This window comes from Anser cygnoides, chromosome Z (genome assembly GCF_040182565.1).
Source record: "Anser cygnoides isolate HZ-2024a breed goose chromosome Z, Taihu_goose_T2T_genome, whole genome shotgun sequence".
Lineage (NCBI taxonomy): Eukaryota > Metazoa > Chordata > Aves > Anseriformes > Anatidae > Anser > Anser cygnoides.
This window is the reverse complement of record NC_089912.1, coordinates 48880860-48905639: the sequence shown is the minus strand read 5'-3', so window position 1 is coordinate 48905639 and position 24780 is coordinate 48880860. Positions and strand designations below refer to the sequence as shown.

General features: G+C 38.1%; 1 protein-coding gene across 2 annotated transcripts in view; it reads right to left on the bottom strand.

Annotated features, from left to right (window-relative positions):
• Positions 1 to 24780, bottom strand: part of PCSK5 (proprotein convertase subtilisin/kexin type 5) — a 251048-nt gene that overhangs the window by 72122 nt on the left and 154146 nt on the right. For both annotated transcript variants that reach the window (XM_066988258.1, XM_066988259.1), the window contains exons 11-13: positions 15426 to 15543; positions 14165 to 14353; positions 5081 to 5217 (exon numbers count right to left, since the gene is read on the bottom strand). In XM_066988258.1, the coding sequence (XP_066844359.1) occupies positions 5081 to 5217; positions 14165 to 14353; positions 15426 to 15543 (444 nt within the window). The remainder of the gene's footprint in view (positions 1 to 5080; positions 5218 to 14164; positions 14354 to 15425; positions 15544 to 24780) is intronic.

The window sequence follows — 24780 nt, the reverse complement described above, 5'->3', positions numbered from 1 at the left end:
GATGACATGTTGGCTCTTTGTTCTCAATTTGATTACAGGAAAACTGCAGCTCTTAATTATAAGACCTTTCAATAGCTAAACAAACACATGCACACAAAGAAACAAGAAACAGGCATGATGGTGATATTGATGTGATAAACTGCAGGCTACAGTGATAAACAAGAGGCACCATAAACTGTGTTTAAGCACCACTTGTTTACTACACATTCTGTTGCTTGCAGAGACCAGTCCTAACATGAACAAAAATCTGAGTTTATCCACTATGAATATGTCAGGCACTTTCAAAACTTTTTGAATAGAAATGTTATTGGACAACTTTCATTATGAGAGAAGCACAAATCTAGAAAGCTGGGTGACAAATTATAAAGAATATTCAATGAACCAGGATCCAAATTCACAACCAGCGTGCATCATGTGAAATACAAATACATGCAAAAAATCTAACCAGTTTAAAGCAGTATTTCACATTGAGGTCAAAAGAAAGTAAAGAATAAATTCTCCAGCAAAATTCCTTGAGCATAGCAATTTCCTCCACCACACTTGACTGGGAAAGTGTGCCTTCTCCACATCCCCTGGCCTTACTGTCCCTTTTCTTCAGATGTTGGATCTTTAGGCTTTAGTCCTCACAGAGCAAAAGAAATCAGTCCCGTATGATTAGTCACTGTACCACTGAGAAGAATATATATAAAGTATAGAAATCAATATATCAGTAAGACCTATACAATGACTCTCATAGAATGTGATGTGCAGGAACAGGCTTTAAAGTGTATGGCTGGAAATGTAGCTGGTCTCTTTAGACTGTCCTGGTGACATAAAAGGGCTATAAAAATGCCCAGAGGATAGCCCAAAGGAACAGTTCACAGGATGGCTCTGTGTTACCTCTTTTCTAGGCTTCAGTACAGGGAGTGTGCCAGGGCAGAGAGAAGAGATTAATAGCTGAAATGTGTTGCTCTTTGGCTCTCCTTTATGCCTGTTGGATGAACCACTGGGTTCTGGCACACAAAAAGGTGAATCACGGAATCACAAAATGGTTGAGTTTGGAAGGGTCCTCTGGACATCAGCTATTCCAACCTCCATGCTCTAGCAGGGTCCCCCGAAGTACATTACCCAGGATTGTGTGCAGACAGCTTTTGAATATCTCCAGGGGAGGAGACTCCTGTGGACAGCCTGTTCCAGTGCTCAGTCACCCTTGCAGTAAAGTTTTTCCTCATATTCAGATGGATCTTCTTGTGTTTCAGTTTGTACCTGTTGCCTCTCAGCCTATTACTGGGCACCACTGAGGAGAGTCTGGCCTCATCCTCTTGACAATCTCCCTTCAGAAACTTATCCACATTGATCAGACAGCCCGAGCCTTCTCTCCAGGATGAACAGGCCCAGCTTCCTCGGCCATTCCTCATATGAGAGATGCTCCAGTCCCTTAATCATTTTAGTAGCATTTCTCTGGACTCGCTCCAGGTGCTCCATATCTCTCTTGGACTGGGTAGCCCAGAACTGGACACAATACTCCAGGTATGCCCTCACCAGGGCTGAGTAGAGGGGGAGGATCACCTCCCTTGATCTGCTGTCAGTGTTCTTAATGCAGCCCAGGATAGAGCTACCCTAAATCGTCCTTCAGGCCAGAGAGGTTCCTGACTTCTTCAGGAATACTAAGTGCAAAATGGAGTTCAAAATCATTGATTTTTGTCTGTTTTCTTCTCAGTAAATAATTACATTTAAATTATGTAGTAGCTGATTAATACATGTTCTCTATCAAATTCAAACGGACTGAAAATAAAAAACCTGTGCTGGGCTGTACTGTCATTTGGGGGACCTAGACAGACTAGAGATTTGGGCAAAGAGGAACCTTGTGAAGTTCAACAAAGGCAAGTGCAGGGTCCTGCACCTTGGCAGGAACAACCCGAAGCACCACCACAGGCTGGGGGCTGACCTGCTGGAGAGCAGCTCTGCAGAGAGGGACCTGGGAGTCCTGGTGGACAGCAGGCTGACCATGAGTCAGCAATGGGTCCTGATGGCCAATGAAGAAGGCCAATGGTATCTTGGGGTGCATTTGGAAGAGTGTTGCCAGCAAGTCAAGGGAGGTGATCCTGCCCCTCTACTCAGTCCTGTGTAGGGAGTCTCTTGGAGTGCCATGTCCAGTTCTGGGCTCCCCAGAGCCATACTGGACATACTGCAGAGAGTCCAGCAGAGGGCTGCGAAGATGATGAAGGGACTGGAGCATCTGTCATATGAGGAGAGGCTGAGAGAGCTGGGCCTGTTTACCTTGGAGAAGTCTGAGAGGGAATCTTCTGTATAGATATCTGAAGGGAATGTGTCAAGTAGATGGGCCTAGACTCTTTTCAGTGGTGCCTGGTGACAAGACAAGAGGCAACGGGCACAAACTGAAACACCAGAAGTTCCATCTGAATATGAAGGGGCACTTCTTTACTGTGAGGGTGACAGAGCACTGGCACGGGTTGCCCAGAGAGGTTGTGGAGTCTCCTTCTCTGGAGATAGTCAAAACCGGCAATGTGCAATGTGCTCTGAGTGACCCTGCTTGGCAGGGGGCTTGGACCAGATGATCTCCAGAGGTCCCTTCCCACTTCAAATGTTCTGTGACTCTGTGATTCTGTGTAACCTCGGTATACTTCTGTTCTATGTAGTCTGTATCTACTTTCCCAATTACCCCTTTAATGAGCACCCCTTTTAGTGCACTGGAAAATTTGCTCTGCATTTTCTTGTTTGATTAATGCCACTTCCCTAACAACTTTTCACCACTGTAAAGCCATGGTGAGAAATGATCAGTGCAGATAAAATTAAGTGAATATTGAAGTACTGACAATGTTGTTATTTCCTTTCAGATCTCTAGAGGATGACAATTGGAATTTGAAAAAGCTGTGCTTATAAGTTAACCTCTTGAGTACATAGTTGACATTTAGGTGATACCGGCCACGCTAGAGTTATCACAGACTTTAAAAAGAAGTTGTTTGCTGCTCAGCTATTTTGAAAATAACACTGATTATCCTGGTCTTCAGTAGGGACTTATGTGGCTTGTATTACATACCAGGTTTTAAAAAAATTGGGTTATGATGGCTGGTTTAGCATCCTGGAAAAATTCAGATTATGCAGACAATTTAGGCAATAAGAGAATTTGATTTGGTGGCCAGATAAACAGAGAGACTTTTTTAAAAAGCAGAGATTACCTATCTGACTATCTGTTTTATTTAACAGAATACAATTCAGCTAATGAAGAGCAGAACCAAAGAACCAAAATTCTCATTCAATTCCATTGATTTCAACTGCAGTTGACTGAGAATGATTTGTGTTAGAATTTTTAAGGTAGAAAATCAGCACTTCCATTTTGTCATCATATTGAAATGAGAAGGTTTACTTTTGTACAAAGAAAACTGTACAAATCCAGTTAAGTTTGGCCTATGTTCCACTTGGAATAGGAAGGAGACTGGACAACATCATGTTTCCACATTATAATTCCTCTGGTGCCCTGGCTTGCTCTAAGTTGCAGTGGAAATAGTTCTACTGAGTTTCTAAGCTGCAGGAGAGCCTGGACAAGCTGCCCTCCCAGCACGACTAACTCCTCTGAGAGGTATGTTTACCTTGAATAATTGAACTGCACATAGCCTTCAGTTCAGTCTGAACAATTCAACAAACCAAACTTCAACCAAGAAAGTGTATTCCATTTACTTTTCTGGTTGCAGAAAAATTAATGGGCATTTCTTGGACAAAGCAGAATTGTCACAATTAGCATTCTTTTAGAAAAGGCAAATATATGTATGTGTCCCATCGCACCAGTGTTTCTTATTTTAAAGAGATTTTAAGCACTTCAGTTTACATTTTAGTCAGTGTTTCTTTATTTGTATATACAAAAATATTTTTCATGGCTTCAAGTACTTTAAGTTAACATATATGTCTTAAAATTCAGACATGATTTTTAGCAAATCAATTAGAAAATCCCGAATGCTTTTTGAGTTTTTTGAGTAGTTCACTGAATTATAAACTAATTATATTGCTGATGTCATTGTAGTCCTCAATATAATACTTTAAAGCAGAATTTGTCACTTCCAATGTAATATCATTACATTCTTACATGCTGCCCAATCAGAGTAGGTTTAAATGTAGATTTAGGGGAAATAAATTCCAATACATTAGTTGTATTTATCTCTCTGACATATTTTAATCTATATGACTTGCTTAAGTGATATTTCCCCTTTGATTGTTTTTATTAAAGGGTTTCCACTTACTTTGATGTGAGACTCTAAAGGAAGGACTATGCTCAGTATCACGCATAAACACCGCAATTTTTCTCTGTATATAATGTATCTTTTTCCTAATGGTTTTAAGGTTGAATTTTTCAGTAGGTGCAAATGGACATATATACTCATCTCTCAAAACCAGCAAACAGAAATAATAATTTACTCACGTGGGTCTCTCTGAAAGATCTTCCCTTAATCTCTATTTCTTTCAAAGTGCTTCTACTGAAATACGTTAATGAAACTGACCAGCACAGTGGAAATTAAAATCAGAAGAATGCCTGTAGCGTTAAAAAAATCACTACACAATACTGTAACTTCTTTCAAACCTGGTACTTGCAATTTCATGCAGATTTTTTTTGTTTGTTTGTTTTTTTTCCCTTGAAAACTGTGACTAGTAGAGTTTTGGTTTTCTTTAAAACACTGATTCTTGTAACATTTCAGCTGATACAGGAGTCATTCTCTGCTTGAAGAATTCACAGCTGGTATGATCTAGCTCTAAATGTTCAAAGTATCTTTTCATACTTTGAGGCAACATGTCTGAAGGCAAAAAAGAGGGCATTTTACCTTTGAGAAGATGAAATTCTCTATGGAAACCAGAAGAAAGTTCAGAATATAAGAAAAGCATGTCTTAAGTGGCAAACAACAGCAACATAAAAATGAAGAGTACACTAATAAATTAAGAATAATGCTCTTCACAGTTCTGCTTTCACACTTGTCTTTATATAGTCAGATGTTACAGATTTAAATAAAAGGTGGAAAGCAGTTGAGGCAGTATTAGAAACTGCAAACATTCCTCCAAGTTCACTGAGCTCAGATAAAGACTTGAGTCATACCTGGGGTCTTGAAATTTCTCAGCTGAGATGGAGTGTCACAGATTTCCAAGATCCAGTCACCTGCTGCTTTTTCACTCCAGCAATGAGTAGTCATAAACTCCCAGTTTTTGAATCCTTCCATGGAATGATCAAATAGCCTACAATAAATCATATTATTTTAAGTGAACCATTTTATTTGTGGTGCTAAGCCTCCAAGTCTGCAAATTCTCGAATGATATGCTATTTAGCCCACTCATTTATCTGTGCCTTTACTTAACATTACACATGATGGTTTTCCCACAAATAGTTCAAGTACATTCAAGAGTTTCCTTACTTTTTCAGTGGAGGAGATTATGTGAGGAGATAATGTGAAAGAGAATAGAAAGAGAAGTCACTACAAAAAAAAAAAATCACTAATGTGATTTAATAGAATGCATATCTATTGGGAAAAGTGCATATTCATTGCTTTAACAGCAAGATGTAAATATAAACAACTTTTAAGTTGGAAAATTTCTGTAACATTCATTTTTGGCATTGGTTTTGAACACCTAAATGGGATTTAAAAATAATAAAAACTATTGAGTGACCAAGACAAATTAGCAATTCAATACATGCAACTGCTTGTGAGGAAATCGAATGTAATGGAGACATTGGTCTCAAATCTCAAATGACCAAGCTACTATTCTTTTCAAACACTTGACAGGATGGAGTTTGTGTAAAACTGAGAGTTGATGGTTTCATCTAAAAACACTGCTATATTTTAATTACTTAGATCTTGGGTTGGAGCTTAGGCCTGGATTACAATACTTTCTAATACAGGGGCCCAGTTCAGAAGCTGCTATGTGATACTGATCTGGATGGGAAAGGAGAAGGAGGACTGGGCAGACATTTTATTGCCTAAAACTGGAATTTATTACTAAAACTTTGGAAAGACACAAGAGAATTTACATTTTTATTCAGTGCTCACCGTATGTCTGCTTGGTACCCCAAAGCTATTGATGGGAGCTATAATCAAAGCTGTTGCCTTTATTAAAATGTCACAGCTCACCTTTGAAATATATATATATATATATAAATATATATATAAATAAAGGTGCATATATATTTATGCATATGCATTTGTCACTATTTTACCGTGGCCTTAAAACATGTGGAAATTTCACTGGTGAGAGCAATGTTTAAATATTTCTCATTAAAAACAATATCTATTTCTTATTAAAAATGATATCTACGGTAGAAAATACCTTTAAAACATTTTTATTTAATTATTTAAAACCTTTTCTATAGGATATAGAAATATCTAGCATTAGACTACAAATATAATAGGATATTTTACACTCACTTGTTTCTTTATTGTTATTTTCTAAGTGATTTTCAAACTCTAGTTGTTCTAGAAGGTTGTGAAGTTCAGCAGGCAAGCATTGGGAAAGTAAGATACTTTTGTAGCACTGTATGCATCAAGTTCTTGTAAAAGCATTTGGACAGGATATGAATAAAATACTGTACTTCTAGCTGAAAACTTTGGTCTGTCAAAAGCATGGGGCCAAATTTCCACTGCTCACTTCAATAGGACCTCTATGGATTTGTATTCGTGAATCCCTTTGTAGGACTCAGCACATACCTGATTTGCACTCTTTCACTTGTGCAAACTTTTTCCATTTGAATAGATAGATACCTACAAAAAGTACTCCTTTTTATTACTGTTGAAAACATTATACTGAAACCTAGATACACCTTTAAAATTAGACTCATTTTCACTGATAATCAGGTGAGACTTTCTTCTCATGTAACTCAGTGTATAAATATTTTATATTTATAAATACAATATATATATATGTACATATAACATATACATAGAATATTTATACATATTTTATGCATATATATGTGTGTATGTTCTCCCATCAGAATTGGCCTGTTTCATGTCACTGTTAATTCAGCTGCTTGAATACAGCAAATTTCACAAACACATGGCACACATCATTTACTGAAAGGGTAGAAATTATTATCCAGTTACTACCCAGTGTTTGCATGTGGGTATGTTCAATTTAACTTATTATGTAGGTTATTTCCAATAGTTAGTCAAATTGTCATACAGTGCTTTGCTGATAACTAATTATTAGTTTCTGAACATGGTATCATTGAGTTAAAGCAGCAGTATCCCTCTCTGACATTATAACAAAAATATATAGTATTGTGTAACTACTGCACAATTATATTGTAAATTCTGTATTTATTTAACTTCCATTCACACGTATAGAAACACTTTTTACTGTAATTAGTTCAATATTTCCCATAGTATTTTGTGTTTCAAGTTGTCTGTATGCCAACTTTTAGTATTTTAAAATGCTATCAGATTCCATCACTCCTTTAAGACATTTGGGGAGAAAGAGACAAAAATTCTTTATGACTTCATCTAATGAATAAAAAACACTTCTACCTAAAATATGCTATGGCTGAAATTGTAAGCTTTCATATCTCCATACATGGAAACAGGGAAAAACTAATATTATTTCATAGACAGTGGACTAGATTTTGGAAAGTATACTTCCCTAAACTTTTTTGGGAAAGATTTGAATTTTATGAAGGTTTAAGCTTTTAATGTATGAGTTTTGTTTCTAAAAATGAGTCTGTAAATGAGTCAAAAAACTACAGACAGATCAAAAGAATAGATAAAAATGTAGAAAGGTAGTGATTCTGAGGCCATCGGCAAGTGCAAGGTGTGTGAACTCAATGATCCAAGTATTTTTGTGTTGCTCTGCATATGCACTAAACTCTCAAATAAAATATCCTGAATTTCCCTTTCAGTGGTGTTAAATGATAAAATGATTTAAATAATTAAAAAAAAAGTTCAGTTTTTTTTTTCTTATTCAAAAAGAAATACATATGGAATAACATCTTTTAAGGAGCCTGGAGCCAGTCCAGATGGGTAATTGATTTTAATTGTTATTTGTCAGATTGATGCCAAGTCAGAATTCATAGTAAGGACACATTTATACATAGCTTCTCATGGACAGTAAATTTTTAGTACATAGTCTGATTAATTGTTATTTATCTGTTCCTGGTTATTGTAGATTAAGATTTTTAGTTAAACAAGACACTTAGAATACTCCAATAATTTTTATGACCATGCTCATATATGTCTGCAATACCCACACTCATGTATGTAACAAACATGCTTTTAAGGACCAAAGTGGGTGACAGCATTTGATTCTTCATAACTTATTTGTTGACATAACCACAACAGAACAGATATGTTATGCCCAGGTGACCTTTCTCACTAGAGCACATTCAAGTTAGGGTGGGTGTGATTCCATGACTGTCTATATCCAGAGAAACTAATTTTGGGCTACTGCATATGGTAAATAGCATCGCATTTAAAGATAATGACTCTTGTCTCTGAGAAATTTTTTGACATACTCATTACACACCATATGTAGGTCTATATGAGAACATATATTTTACAGAGTGCAGAGTAAAATACTTATTTCCTTAAAATAAATTTAAGTCTTGGACTCTTCCACTACCACAAGCTCAGCCTAGAAATTGCATTACCTTTCTGCTTAAGAATATAACTTCAACCAGAAATATTCATTTGTAATTAAATTTTAGACACAATGGGGGACAATTAGCCACTTTTAGGAGATTCCACAATTAGGAACACAAGGCTAGAAAAGAAAAGTGTTTCAGTTACTTAGCAAGGAATCTCTACACTCCCAAATGCAAAGAAAGTAGATTTTGTTTTAATTTGTAAAATTGATTCCTTTTGTGTGAGAAAAAGCATTGGAAGATACATTTGGGAACACCACAATCACCCATCACAAACAATAAAACATAAATGTATATAAGAGTCTCTTTTTATTATCTAGATCTTCTTCTCATCCCAGGATGTGCAGCTGCAGATGACTGACAGCCATGCTATGCATATTCAACTTACCAGAAGGAGAGCCAGGACACATATACCCTGCACTGGCTGGTGGCTGGGGTTGCAAACAGTGGAGTAGCTAGCAAAACAAGGCTATTTTCTTCTCTGTAACAGCAGAGAAGCTCCAGAAGGAGCTTTAGTAGGCTCCAGCCTACTAAATTGGCAGCCTGACAGGCAAGCAGTCCTTGCCTACTGGTGTAATTGGCCACAACATTTAAAGCGAGCTTGTATCTTGAAAAATGAGAATATCAGGAATACAAAGCGTATTCCTGAGCTGTGCACCTGCAAAGGCTTTAGTCAACTATTCTCCTTGAAGCAGCTCTTTTCCACATGGTTCAACCACCTGCCACCTGGGAGATGTAACCCCTGAACAACTGCAGACAGCCCAAACTGACTTAACCAAAGCATTGAGTCAGGCAGTACTGCTCACCTGCATTTAAGTATTCAGGAAAAAAAAAAAAAGAAATGGTCAGAGGGCACACAGGCACCTCAGAAGCTTTCTCACCTACATATGTCAGGGATGATCACTTAAAACTTCTGGATATGAGATCTAAAGATTTATTTAAAACATATGCATATGCATTTTTTTCTTAAATTTACACTTTAAGTTTTGTTATTGCAGTTAATTTTATGAAGCAATGGAGTCCTCTGTCGGAGCTGACATGAAGAACGTGTTTGTAAAATAGTATCAGCAATAGGGTACAATGTCTGCCATCTGAGATGCTGGAGAAAACAGCAGCCATCATCTTTAACTATGGAGAGCTTGTCCCCAGGGACTGCACATATCATCATGAAATGCTCTGTCATGACCTAAAGACCTGTCATGCTGCTGAGCTACATACGCTGTACTACTCAGACAGCTGTGTGCCTGATGCTTATAGATGTCTTCTAAAAAGCTGTGTGTGCTTTCCTATTAATACATAAATCTTCAGAAACCTCACTCTAACTAAAGTGAGAAGAAATGCTAATGCAAGAGCATGAGTGAACTTGGTTCCATATATGGACTTTTCCTATCCTGATGAGTCAGGTAGGTTGAAAGGGATAAATGATTAGGGTAAGGACATCAGTATAGACTGACTCTCCATCACACAATGCAATTTATCCAAGTGAAACTCAGCGCAATAAGTGCTATTATAGTAAGATTGAGGTTGGTCTAGTGTTTGTATAGCTAGGAAAAGATTCATTTTTTCTCACCATAGTAGCTGGTGCAAATGCGTAAACCCTAGGCATTCGTCCTCTTGTATATTTTACACTGCTTCTCTTCTTCATTTAATACAAAACTCAAAAGCTAAGACATTTAGCTGGATCCTAAATATGTGCTCACCCATTTTTCCTCACTTCCACTTCTACTACAGAAAATTATTTCAAAATTTTAATTATGTGTTCTAATTTTCTGCTATAACTGAACTAGAAACACTGAATTCTACAAGCTAATATATGCCTAATATGCAGAACCCTCTGATTAATTATTTACTACTCTCAGTCATGAAAGAAAGGCATGTGTCATTCTAAATCTCAGATATATTTGCACTTCATTTTTCTTCCGTGTTCCAGGATGGATTTTAGACTCACACAGAGGATAGTGTCACTTAGATGCATTCATGTACTGCTTTGCACATTTAACCCCATTATTTGTTCTTGCAGAGGTGGACAAATCAACGGTAATTTTTCCTCTTTGGTACAAAAAGAAGCTTAACTTTTTTTTTTCTTTTTTTTTTTAAATAAAATAAAATATTGGTGTTGGGTCTCTAGAGTTCCCAGAGCTCTTTAACCTATATAATGCTAACACTGATGGTATAACAAAAGAAGCATTCTAATATTTTTTCAGATGGATTTATGTTGCAATTAAAGGAGTTTGAAGAATGGGTGGTAGAAAGGTAGTAGGATGTCAAATCAAAACTAAAAAAGATAAAAGATGTAGACAACCTGAATGAAGTAAAATATAGTGGGTAAGAGTTGCAAGACAGTTTTCTGAGAACTGCTTCACCCCGTAGACATTGTACAAAGGAGAGGATTATTGTTTACTCATCCTGGATATAATAATATCACCAGCATGTCATTTTCAGCTACTCTAACAGTAAGACTCAGTGTGAAGGTTGACCCTACCCTTTTCTTTGTATTTGTTGTATTGTTTTTGTTATTAGGTTATAAAGTGTAAACTTCAGATATAAGATATAAGATGGGCTGGTCCAGAAATCAAAATGTCCTCCTATAAACAAAGGTTTCCGCTACTTCTGTTCACCAAGATTTTTTTATGGAGTGATCTAGCAAGCAAGATTAGACAAGAATACCTCACTTTTGATCTAAGAGATTTCTGCAGGGAGGGGTATTATTAAAATTTACTGATTATCTAAGATTTCATTATAGGAAAAAGATGGTCATGAAAATACTTCCCTTTGTTTTTGAACAGAGGTATTATTAATGTCAGTGCCATATAAGCATAGGAAGCTAGTGGCCTGGAAAGTTGCCACCACGTGGCTAAAAAATTTCAGTTACGCAGTTCGAATGGCAGCAGCTGCTTTAAATTTAAAGGGCAGGAATTAAACAAACCGAAACTCCACTGGGAGACAAATGAGCCCCAAGTTTGCTTCTTCTGCCCTTTTTCTATTTAGCTTCTCCTCCATGGCCCCTCGTACTGAGTGTACTGATCTTAGCATGTCTCAAAAACACTGAGAAAACAATGCTGCCAAATCCAATGGCCAATTGTTTTCAGAAAGGGGATACTGTTCCCCTTTGGACTTAACTGTAGCCTCATCCTCACAGCAGCCAGCACTTTCCAAGCCTGTATTTTGCTCTGTTGCAGTACATCCAATGTAATCATGTTTAGTACTTTCCAAACAACAAAGCAGATGTTCCCTGTAATGCAGTTTTTGAAGAATGCACATGAGGCTCAAGCCAGTGACAGTGTAATCCACCAAATGCCTGCGAAGGAATCCACATCGCCTCTGACTAACAAGTTTTCTTACTGAAGTCATTTCAGGGGATGCCAACATTAAGGATAAAATATGCAGAAAAAAGGCCAGATATTGCCTTGAGGGATCTGCGCGTCAATGCACCAGAAACTACTCAATGACTCTTCTCCCAGAATTGGTGCAGAAGAAGTGCACATGTGTAAAATATACCTTTTGCACTTTAAGACATTTTACCAGCAAACTGTTTCAAATTAAACCCAGATGAGTAATGGTAAAGCAATGAGGTTTTTCCTGGGTTCAGTAAAAACAGCTGGTATTGCTGCTATTAATCATGTACGTGTGCATTAAAAGGTCTTGTATGTCTGAGAAAAGCATCTCAGTCAGGTAGTAGCAATGTACAGCAGCCTCTGGGACCTTGGCCTATAGAATAAAACCCACCAGACTGCTTTCTGCCAATGCATCTCTTCATGCTACCTGTACTTGCATCTTTATTCTAATGTCCTCGTGATAAATACTTTAGTAATCAAATGTCTCAAAATTAAATGCATTCTCATGTTAGCAAATAACAACTCTTCCACTTCACCATAAGAAAGGGCTTGTGAAGTCTCTAGGTATTTCAGACCTAGAGTTTGCAAAACGCCTTTATTCCTTAATATTATTACCCCTGAGCTGTGAGTTTGTTTCATCCATATGTGACTGACAAGTCAGTATACCTCTGAATCTTGCATGGGAAAGGAATTTCTGGTGTGACGGTACAAGTATTTGCTTGTCATTAATAATTCATTTTTGCAAAATGGCAAAACACTAAAAGGTCTTTCAGGTTTCTTTGTTTTCTGGTTAGCCTTCTGATAGTATAGGGTAAGAAACAGCTGAACATCACTGTATTTTAATAAATACCTTTGCATCTTTCTACCACAGGTACAGAAAAATTACTTTCTAAGGTTACAAATAGACTGAATTAGGCTTTGTACCTATTCCACATAACAGTCATCACCAGAGGTGAACTGTGAATACTGGAATGTCTTTATCTCCCACTTGCTGTGAGTCAACTGCAAGACATGAATGTCTAGAGCCAAAAGCTAGCTGTGTTAAGACCACTGGGTTTACACGAGATTGTTTTGTTTGGATACCTAGGTGGAGGAGTTTTAGACTTTCTCATTTTGAAGCACGGAAGAATGGTTGCATGAAAGATGGAATAGAAAACTAAACAGGAATTTATTCAAAGAGAAAACAAAAGCCTGATTCATAACTGTTTTGAGGGTAGAAGTCTGCCTTGGCACAATTAGCAAAAGGCAAGGTTTTTTGTTCAGGGTAGCAGTGAAATACATAGATATTTATGCTCGTGTTTTATCAGCAAGGCACTGATGGCACTCATAATGAAACACAGGAGTTATTCTTGAGTGCCCCAAAATTCTGGCACAACTTGTTCTCTATTTCATACATTTATGTCTATAGTTTGAAGAATATTTTCAATGAATCTTTCCTTTTAAATTAACCTCATCTCCAATGAAAACGTGGGTTTACATCTCTGTCAGAACCAGATCAATTTGAGCTCCACCTGTCTCAGAAATAGCTCCTTCCTCTCAAGAGGAAAGATAGGTCATTTTACAGCTGAGGGTCAGGAAGACATGCAGTTCTCCAGAGCTTTACAGTCACTGTATTGACAAATTTGGCTGGGATGATATGGATATGAATGTGGGGCAGTCTGGAAAGCTAGCAAATTCCTATTCATTAAAAGTCCTGAAGAGGGTGGAAACTGGCGACACCAGGAGTCATAGCTGTATTCACAAAGCTTAAAGAAAATAGGAGTAGAGAATTACTATTCTATCTGATTTTTATTACTAGTGAACAAAGGATAAGAAAAGAGAGAAATGAAAAATAAGTGCCAAGAGTATGGCAGAAGCACACATCCATTCAGCTTCAGTTTCCTTCTGTAACACTAAGCCTGTTACTATTTTCTTCAGAATTTCCAGCCATCGAATAATTGGTGAGCCACACAAGGCTCACAAGGCACAAATAGACTAATCTTTGTTTTAAAGATGATGATCTTCAGCAGATTTACAGCTTACACATCTATTAATGAAGACAGAGATTTACGTATTTGAGTTCATTTGCACTTCATTTTCTCCATCTTTCTCTGAAAAAATGATTAGCCTGTGTCTGTCAGGAAACCTATGGTAATGGCTTGACAATTCTTTGCTGATGCTGCAGTCTCAGTGCAGGCTCTGCATGCTGACTTGACTGTGAAGTTGCGTTGTCATACTGTACCTGTTGGCCAAGAGCTGTGATCTAGTTCCGGAAGGAGAGGTTAGGTAAATTGCCAAGTCTCCACGTCGAGGGTGAGTAATGGTGATGCGCACAACAACGTGCTCCAAGTAGATCACATGGTGGTTAGGATTATCTGAACAGCCAGTGGCTTTGTAAATTGAACGGACAACGCTGTCGGGTCGTATTGTTCTATAATGTAAGCATATAAAACAACATCAGCATTTCTTGCTCATTCTGTAGAATAAGACAACCCAATCACTTTTGCATAGTAGTGAATGTCTTTAGTTTTAACACTTATTTGCCAGCAGAAACACACCACAGTGTAATTTTACTGCAGCTCCTGGCAACTGCCCGGCTTTCTGTTAAGGGCTATGCTGATATGTCCACATGTTAAAAGAGGGTTGTGAAAAACCTGTAAAAGGAATAAGCCTTTGGGACAGAGCATTTTTGAGGATTAGTGGCCAGCTGAGAATTGTTGGGATTGTCATGGGATCACAGCTGCTTGTTAAGCCCCAGGAAATGCCTGGCATAGCCATAGTCCTTGCTTACGTAATAGCAAGTATTACATGTTATCTGTAGCAAACAGTGGGCAACCAGCATCTGACTCAGCTGGTTTAAACTGGCACAGTGTCCTTGCAGACTATAACAGTTATGGGTCAAGGCTGTCAAGTATATTTGTCAAACAAAAAGTATCCACAATGACCTTAATGCTTTGGAAACATGCCTTGTGTCTGATGCTCTCTGTGTAGTCACAGAGTGCACATACAGAACTTTGCTCTTAAGCCTGGTTCTATGGAAAACCTATCCTAGCAAGCAGACAGCAATTTAGTCTTAGCCTCTAGACAGGCTCTCTTGAGACTGACTGAGAGATACCATCATGTAAGGTTTTAATGACGAGTATTTACCTGTCAGACCCCCAACAGATAAGTTTGTACTCATCTTACAAAGGTGACTGCAGTGCACTCGATTGGACATTATTCTTCTTAGACATTCTTCTACTTCTATACCAGTATTGATCAACATCCAACCTGGCTTGTTTTGTACCTTCAACTTCTGGGGCATTCTTTAAATTAGGGCCTTTTTTCCAATCGCTATGGGGAACAACCTTTATAGACAAATGACCTGTGATCTGTGAAGGTGACAGAGATCCCCAGTGTAGCTTTCAAAATCATACATTAAACACAATGCAAGGGAGGGGTAAATTATACCCAATTTCTTTCCACAAGTTTATGCCAGCAAGAGTTTTGGCAGCGGGTATTACTTGATTTGCCGATCCGTGTTCTCCACACACACATGCTGTGGAGGGACCGTTGTCCACTTTTCTGCCTCTATCACCATTGCTTCAGCATCCATCAGTCCAAATCCATAGAGGTGGCTCACTGCAAGACACAAATAGAACAGTTGCAATTATAGCATAAAACCTTGATTTTCATCATAGGCTAATTCCAGAGAGTCAGATCCTAAAAGAAACTGCTTCTTTACCACCTATCCCTTGCCTTCACAGAAAGCTCAAAAATCTCCTGGCCTGGAAAAATAATGTCTAATTTGTTCACTGAATCTGTTCGCTGCTTTATTAGAGAGACAACAAATGACCAGCACAAAGCATGGACAAGAACTACAGAATGCCAGGCAGTATAAGTGCCTCGGATTGCTCGTTGTCCACGTGCCCTAATTCAGCCCAGGCCTCTTACATGATGTAATGTTGAAAGGTGTAAAGAAGGTGAGGAGGGCTATCTTTGTTACTCAAATAGCAAGCACATGCATGCACATAAATATTGAAGGTAACTGAGACAGTGTATTTAAGAAAGATAAGGCTGTCTTTTATAGATGTGGTATGCTCTTAACTTTCTTGTGTGTAAGCAGCATGTGGATGGTCTCCTATTCCTGTATGCAGTATGCTTCCCACTGTCCAGCCAACCAGCTAGACCCAACCTTTCCCAAAAGTTGCCTGCATGATGAGGGTGAGAAGCATGGCATCTGAAGTCCAGTGTTTTAAAGGTAATCTTGTTCTTATGCAACGCTTATGTCAGGAAGATTCCTCCCTCTACCTCCTTTTCACATCTGCAGATGAAGGACTGTTAAGTTACTGCTGGAGACAGCTGTTTACATTGTTGCTGCCCTCTGATATTACCTACTGCATGGACTGCACACACACTGGCACTAAGCACTCCACTAGCACCCTGTTAACACTCATTCCGAGATGTTACTACCTCACCTCTACCTACCCTTCCTTCATGCTATGGAGAACCATCAACGGTTCCCTTGCAAGAAACTTAATGTCTTTAATGCCTGAATGCCCTCTACTGAAAGAAGCAAAATGCTTTAAACCATCAGCTTTTTAGGATACAAAGGACTGAACTTTCAAATGTTCAGCAACAAGACAAGACACTTCCTACAGACTTGTGCCAATCCTGTATCTCTAACTTCTTGCTAATTTTTAAGAGTACTTAACTTCATGTAACTGTTTCAGGCATTCCAGCAACTCACAAAGACTAAGAAGATTCACTTACTGAATCAGCTGTGTTTTGTTTGTTTGCATGTTTGTTTTGTTGCTGGTCCAATCAAAACAGAAGCTTGCAAATGGATGTTGATGAATTAGAAAGAGCTGCTAACTGTGTTGATTTTTTTGTGACAAATTGGTGCTCTTTGTAAAGTCCTGATGGGAGGAGGTGAAAGAAGAAAAGCTACCAGAGGAAGGAGTTTAGATCACAAATAACACTGTATTAATACATCAGTTTCACTTGCTTCCACAGTGCTACCAGAAAACCCTCAGAAAATCCTAAGCACTATTTTAATCAGTAATGTGACAAGGCATGGTGCAATTTTTCCAAGTGCACTTTGCAGAGGCTTTCAGAAAGCAGTCTCCATTTATTGCCAAACCAGAATTCACAGGACTCTCTCCAAAAAAAACCCAACCTTGTCAAACAAGTAACAGTTCAAAGCATGAAAATAATCAGTGCTTAAGGATCCTATCTTCCAAATATGGCAGCATCTAATACTGTCTGGAACTACCAGCCAAAGAGGGTTCCTCAATGGAAAATGGAAAATCCTGTAAGGTGCAATGACTGTGTAATGAACAGTGTTTTTTTATTGTTTGTTTTTGTTTTTTTCCACCTCCTTTTTCCCTCATTTCCAAACTGAAGTGCATATAGCATGGAAATGTTCATTCTGAAAGAACTGAGCACAGCTCTTCTGCCAAAGGAGACAGGTACAATTTTCAGAAATGAAACACAATTACTAAAATATATGAAAATAATTAAATTCAGCCTTCCTTCAGAATGCTGAATTCTCTTTAATATACACCACAAACAAATTGACAGGGAAAAAGATGTCCTATTTTTACATGTGTGTGGAGACATCCAGAAAAAGGGCAAGGAAGGCTTAGATAGAGAAATTGTATTGTGAAGAGGGTTTCTGAGATGGAAATCACCTTGCTTATAAACATCATCTTGTAAAAACTGCATCTGCATGTTTATCTATGGAGTCACTTGTCTATCCTTAGACTGCATCTATTGCTTTGCTATTTAAAATTTTAGTTAATAATCATTGTCTGCTCAGAAGGACAGTGGGAGGAGCAAGAGTATTAACTCATGTGGTCTGTAACAGTAAACAGTTGCTCTGTATAGTACCACATTTTGACAGCGAGGGTTTAAATTTTTATGAATGGAAGGAACCTTTGAGCTAGTCCACAGAAAATACACTTTTAATTCCTGAAAGGAAACAATCTACTTCAGTGCTTGGGATGTCTGTAGTGCTGTAAGTTGCTGTGTGTTCAGCCGATATGTTGACCTGAAAGAAGAGACAAACTTCTCCTTAACTCCCTTTGCTCACCCAGAAATGAGGTCAGAAGAGCACCTAACAATGCCACCATGACAGACAGTGAGCTTCTGACTAAAATTTAAAGTGGCTTTTAAGCCAGCAAACACTAGAAATGGCCTTTTAGCCCTGATATGCACATTAAAAAAATAAAAACAAAATCTAGTAAGTGAACTTTCTACCTTTCTAACCCTAAAAATTACTTTCAAGATAGTAGTGCTCATTTTTCATTCAGGAGAATTTTTTTTCACCCGAAGTTATAGGGTTGTGTTAATTGTCCATGACAATTATGACATTCAATGCCTGAACTCTCTTGCATGAGAACAGAGGTGGGAGTAAAAAGTTTTGCACCTGCTGGCTTTTTTTTTTTTTCCACAGTTAAAACAAAAATACTTTTTTTTTCTTTTTCTTGAAAGGCCTTCCAATTCGAATCAAAACATCCTGACAGTCAGGGGCGCTCCTAAAGCCTTCCATGGCAGAAGCTTCCAGACAGCTAACATTTGGCTGTCTGCAATGTTTGCACTTCAAAGCCCTTGGTCCAGTGGGTTGGTTAGCAGCTGCAGGTACCAGGAGAGGCCCATCATTTTCAAAGACTAAATAATAGCAATTTAAGAAACCATCACAGAGTTAAGAAAAGTAGCTGATCCCCCGTGTCTCAGAGAAAAAAGCAGATTTTGTCTCTTACTGCCTTCAAATTGCACCCCTTCGTCTGTGTATGTGATGGTACTGCTGTGAACTCAGTGCCAGAGTGCCTCTCCCAGAGGGAAAAAATGACCTTGATGGTCTACAAAGGACCATAAATGTCTTCTGGTAAGCAACTGGAACAGCCATTGATTTGTATGCAAATGGTACTGAGCTCACTTCTATTAACACTGATAGGAAAGCCATATTTGAAAGGTACTGATCACCGCAGAATGAGATAAGGTGACTGCAAGTGCAAAATGCCCCAGGACCTTGCACTGAAGTGCTCTACATTATCACTGCTGTGATTTAGTACTAGGCTTGATTGTTGCTAGGAGTCATTGACCATGTTAGAGGGGGTACAGGGCTGTTCTGCAAGAAGATATTTTGCTTTCAGAGATGGAATTGGAATGTGAAACTGGTGTAATGTAAGCTGGTGGTTAAGAAATAGCTCGCTTCTCCTGTTGAACTTGAGGGCTGAGAACTGTGATCTCCTGGTGCTCAAGGTATCGGTGGGCAGAACTATTCTTGAATCCTCTCTCTACTCACACAGCAATGCAAACTGACCTATTTCTATTTTTGCAAAATCACAGTCATGCACAGAGCTTTACAGATGCAGGACTAGTTTCAGAGAAACTCCTGGAACACAAAGTAAATATTGAGTTTTAGTTGATCTCTTTGCTCTTCTTATCATTACAGAAAATAACATTTCCCAGAGCTAAAGTCCATTTATTTATCCCTACAGCAGTTCCTCTATTAGTGCAGCATGAAACCAAGGCCTGCTCAGCTGCTGGATAGACTTCCCCAGCTTTTCATAATCCCTTTGTTTTTGTCTGAATCTGCTATTGAAAATTCAATAACTTTCTTATTTATGTACAAAGAAGATGCAAAGCTACCCCCAAATCTAAAGGCAAAATGTATATCCCACTTGACTGAGAGAAATATGAATGGCTGGAGCTGATAAATCATAACACAGCATCATGCAAACTGCAGGAAACCTGGGCCCAGACACTGATAATACAGCACTTCCAGTGCTTCAGTGTAGCTAAACTTGATTTGTTAGGCTGGAGTTTCATTGCCTGTCATCAAGATCTCTCATCAGTAGCTTAGATGCTAAGCCTTCCTTGTTATTTTGCTCATCTGATGAAAAACAATTTAGAATATTTTCTCCCCACTATAATTTTGTCCTTTAATTTTCTATACCATGAAAGCAGCATCGGAAATATAAGCATTTCGTACACACACATCAAGTACTTAATGATTCTGAAATGTCCATAACTTCAGTTTTCAAATGAGGATATGCAGCTGTCCTCAGCTAGATTTAGCTATTTGGTATGTAAATTATGGTCTGTTCATTTATGCTACCTTAGGATCTTGCTTCAGACTCATCCAAAAAAAAAGCTGCAAAATAAGAGTCTAAAATGCCCCTTATACTTTGATTTTCTTAAATGTTGCTTAGCAAGACTAGAAGATGTGAGACTCTTACGTTACTTTGATCATATATATCCTTCAAGTCAACATACAGTAGCATGTCTTTTATGTTTGATAGTTTATTTGCAGATATAAAGCTCTAATTCTATATTACTTTAAGTTTCTGTTGTTTGCTTAGTATATTAGAATGCTTCACATTGCAAATGAAAAGAGAGTCTGAATAAAACTAATGGACAAGAAAGGAGAAGTGCTACAACGGGACAATGCTTAAACTATTTTCATTTTGTTTTGTCTTGTATTAACTTGTATTAACTAAAAGAGCATTGATCTTGAATGAGAATTCATCTGTTTTGGCCATCTCCTTAACTCTAAATTCCCTGGTTTGTGTCAACCTATGACCAGTAATTTGCGATAACTGGATGTGATTTCTGAAACATATAACTGCTTTGCAAGCCAATAACACAGAAGTGCAAGAACATTCTTTTTTACTCATTGTTATAAAATCAAATCCCTCATGATTTTTACATTAAGTACAAGATTTGAAATTTTATATTTTATAGAGAACCAAACCTTAAATTTTTCTACTTAAGGACAAAACAAATAACAAACCCAGTCCCCCCTTCCTGTATGATTCCCTTAAGTCCAGGTATCTTTAAAGACTCAGCAGGGATGGAAGAAAATTGAGTTCTTAATCTTACCGTCACACTACAGGAGGAATTAAAGGACAGAAAATTGTCCAATAAATTTGTCTTAAAAGTAGCAGCTACAAAGATGCACAATGAGAAACTGAGGAGACTCTGTTAGTAGACAGAGGATAGCAGAATATGTTGATTAATCTCCTAGTTGTGTTCATGTCGATTACTGATTTTTGTATCAGTACAAATGATTCCACCAATAATATAGTAACTGTGGATCAACTTGACAATTGATTTGCTGCCCCCTCTCCCCAATCCCCTTCACCCCCCCAAAAAAAAAACACACCACAATCACTCCTCTAGATTTTACAGATTTGTCTGATTGAAAGCTCCTATTCACTGATAAGTAAATTATGGACCTCCCAGGAGCACTAGTGGAACAGCTAGTAGAAGCTAAACCTCTTGCAGCCAGTGTACCTTTGTTTCTGTATGCAAATCTGACAGTACATCACCTGCTGAGACTGCTGACACAAAAACCAGACCTAAAATACACAACCTTAAAACATCAGGGAATTAAATCTAAGATCACATTAGTATTCACACTTTGGCAGTATTTATCTGCTTCAGGAATTTAAAACGTGGTTATTAAGCATAGCTACTGGTTGACAAAGAGGACTAAGAGCAAATGGCACTTTTGGGGCACCACAGTCAACCTATACTAATACTTATAGCAAGTACCACCCAAATGTTTCCCTCTCTCATGAATGTTAGCAACCTCAAGGCAGAATTCTCTAGTCTTGGGATTCAGCCATCTCACAGTCAGTGGTCAGCACTGGGCACCCCTGGGTACCCAGCATGGCCCTGCCAGGTTCTCCCCTGCATACAGCAAGGCCCAGGCAAGTATCTGATTCGCTTCTCAGAGCTTGCTTAAATATGGTTAGATCATGTTAATGTTGTCCTTAGAGCACATGGTATCTACTGTGCCCTGCACATGGGGACATTTTCCCGAGTGTCAAAGTACCCGTGTACTTTGCTGAAAACCTCAGCAGAGTGACCAGGAAGACTGGTTTAATTCTCTGCCTCTAAAGGAGCAGGGTTGTGACAGAAGAGGAAAACTGACTATTGCTGGCCGGTGATGGCTAAGACAGACAAGCTGCTTCTTCTCTGATCAGCATTTGGTCATGAATCATAAAGCCTCTACTGAAGACATTCATTTATATTGCCTAAAATGTGCCAGCTTACGTGAATAGAATAAATCTAAGGATTATGTGCATTTAGAAGGGGGAAAAAAAGTTTGCTGAAATAAAGTTGGCTAGGGACCACCTACAGTAAAAGAAATTATATCTTTCTAACTCAGTGATAGTCTTTTTTATGTAATGTTTTCTTCTGAAAGGCACGAGGATCCATTTGCAAAACATGGCAGCTTGCAAGTTTTCTTTAAACAAAACAAATTAGTTTGGGATTGCACCATGGAATACTTTTTAAGAAAATGTATTAGTTTCCTTTATTAGGAGCAAATTTACCCTCAGAGGTACATTTAGGATTCCCCAATAACTTAATAAAAGCAGCCAAATGTCATTTTACTCTATCAAACAATAAAAACACATTTTGGTAAGAGCTGCTATGCTAGGCCGTGTGTCAGAACAGATGATGACAGATAAGGTAAAGAGACTGTAAGAGGAAATGCTGACAGACTGTTAGCAGGAGACACAAAGACAGCAATTCTGTGCTGCCAGGTGTATCAGACACATGGTGCAGAACATCCTCTTCCTTGTTCTGTCTTGCACAGTGGCTGTGTCTGTTCTGAAGTATTGGTGCTCCAGAGGGACATTTAAACTCAGACTCATTCCTGACTAAGCATAGGGCTGCAGCAGATTTCAGCAGAGGAAGGACACACACAAATGTGCAGAGTTTTATTGAAGTATATTGCAAATTATTTAATAACAATGATGGTGATTTTTCTAACTTGAACAACACTAACTTCACCCCGAAGCAGCGAAAATACTAATTTGCTAAGAAGACTTCACATGGTCACTATAGAAATATGTGGTAGGTTTTGATCAATAACCCAAAGCAAAAGGAAGTTAAACGTTAAGCCAATTTTATGCACATTTCTGGATCAGTAGCACTGGTAATAGGCCTTGTGGGTGAATTTCTGTATCTGTTGAGTTAAAAGCAGCACTGATGAGCTGATTTTTCCAGAGAGAAAAAATGCTGTAGTTACACACAGCTTCAGACATCTAACTGATCTCAGTTGTCCTACGGTAGCATGCATCTTTCCCTATTAATACTACATGTTCTAGATCCTGCTAAGATGCTCTAGATGCTTAAAAGACCAGGTAGCAGATGGCGTGAACTGCTTCCTAACCAGCCTGAATCCTTGGCCCACTGAAGTAGAGACACTCTGATAATAAACAACTGCCAGTTTTATCGTTATAGCAGAACACTGAAGCAATGCAGCAGCAATGAAGAGCTTTGGTGATCCCAAAGGCAAGTGTTGTTCTTAAAAAAAGATAGAATTACCCCATGCATAAGATGTTTACCACTGCCATGGATGTAATACAAGTACAGCTAGACTATTATCTGGAACATCCTCACAAATGTTCTGTTTCAACAATTAGCATGTAAATGGTTCATGCAACTGCATATAACTTTTAGGGGTTTTCTTTTAAAATGCAGTCTTCATTGTATATAAGTGTTCTACTCTGAAGAATTGTATCAGTTTATCATTCACTTATTAAATTCATAGGTCATGGCTCTTCTTTCTTAAGACTGTAAAATGGAAATCTATACTTCAAATTAAGTGGTAGACTCTTAGGTTATGAGTCCTTAGGGGAAGACTTTGTTCCTCTATTCTCCCTACCTCCCTGTCCCCCAAACCTTTCCAGAGTTTTGCTAAAGGTCTGAGTTGGGCTTGCTGAAAGAAAATAACATCAAAAGTTATAATTCCCATGGTATACATCCTGTTAGTGCTGACAGTCCACTTTGCAATGTCTGGAATATTAGGAGTTGCAGAGTATAGTAGTTGTACATAGCTTGGTATCTAGGACAGATGGACATCAAGTCTGTCAGTTGTTCAGCAGAGGTACTATCTTTTAAAATTCTTTGTCTATTGAGCTGATCATGGATTGGTGACAATTCTGAGTGCTATTATAATAGAAATTTAAAGCCTAATTTTGCCTTTTGCCTGCTGTTACTCCTGTTTTAGAACCATTTCATTTACATTTTAAAATAGGTGTAAATTGGACTCACAATATATGATTCCAGGAAAGCAACCAACTGTAACACAAAATGTCAATCTACTTTTTCTTTATGTATCCCAGCACAGGCCTGAAGTTTCTGATTATATTCTATTTTAAATTCACAGTTCCTTTCCTTGCTTTTCAGAGCCAGCAGGGAACAGAGTGCTTCAGAGCAGATGAGTAATGAGAAGCTTTGACAATGAAGAGTTTGAGGCTGGGAGAAGTAATGACACCTCCCTGGCTTCTCTCAGAGATTCCTTCTCCTACTTTGTACTTCTCCATCTCTGGAACTTACAGATGTATTTCTGATTTTACACATCTTTCAACTGAAAGCAACATTGGGTGGATCTCACTTTGTGCTAGGTAAAAAATAATATATCCAACAACTGTGACTGAGGATGCAGAATCCAATATATTTTCCAGCTACCTTCCCCAAATCCCAAAGAGGTCTTTTAGGTCTCACTCAAGACCAGCATAGTTTGGATACACTGCTATTTGTTTGGGTCTAACATATGAAATACCGAAACATTCCTAATGCAATTTGAATATTACATTTTCAAAAACATTATTTGTAGCTGCCAGCTGAACTGTTACATGTGGAAAGGAAACAAAAGCCATCATAAAAAGTTGCAGTGACCATTAAATAAAAAGCATGAATCATTTTAAACTTGCTGCTAAAAAAACAAAAAACATGTTTTTATGCTCTTTTTCCTCCACCATCTTCATTTCCAAATCCCACCACCCCATATCTTCTCTAACGACAGCAATGGTCTTTGTTAGAAGTCATGATAAACTTTATAGTATTGACCTC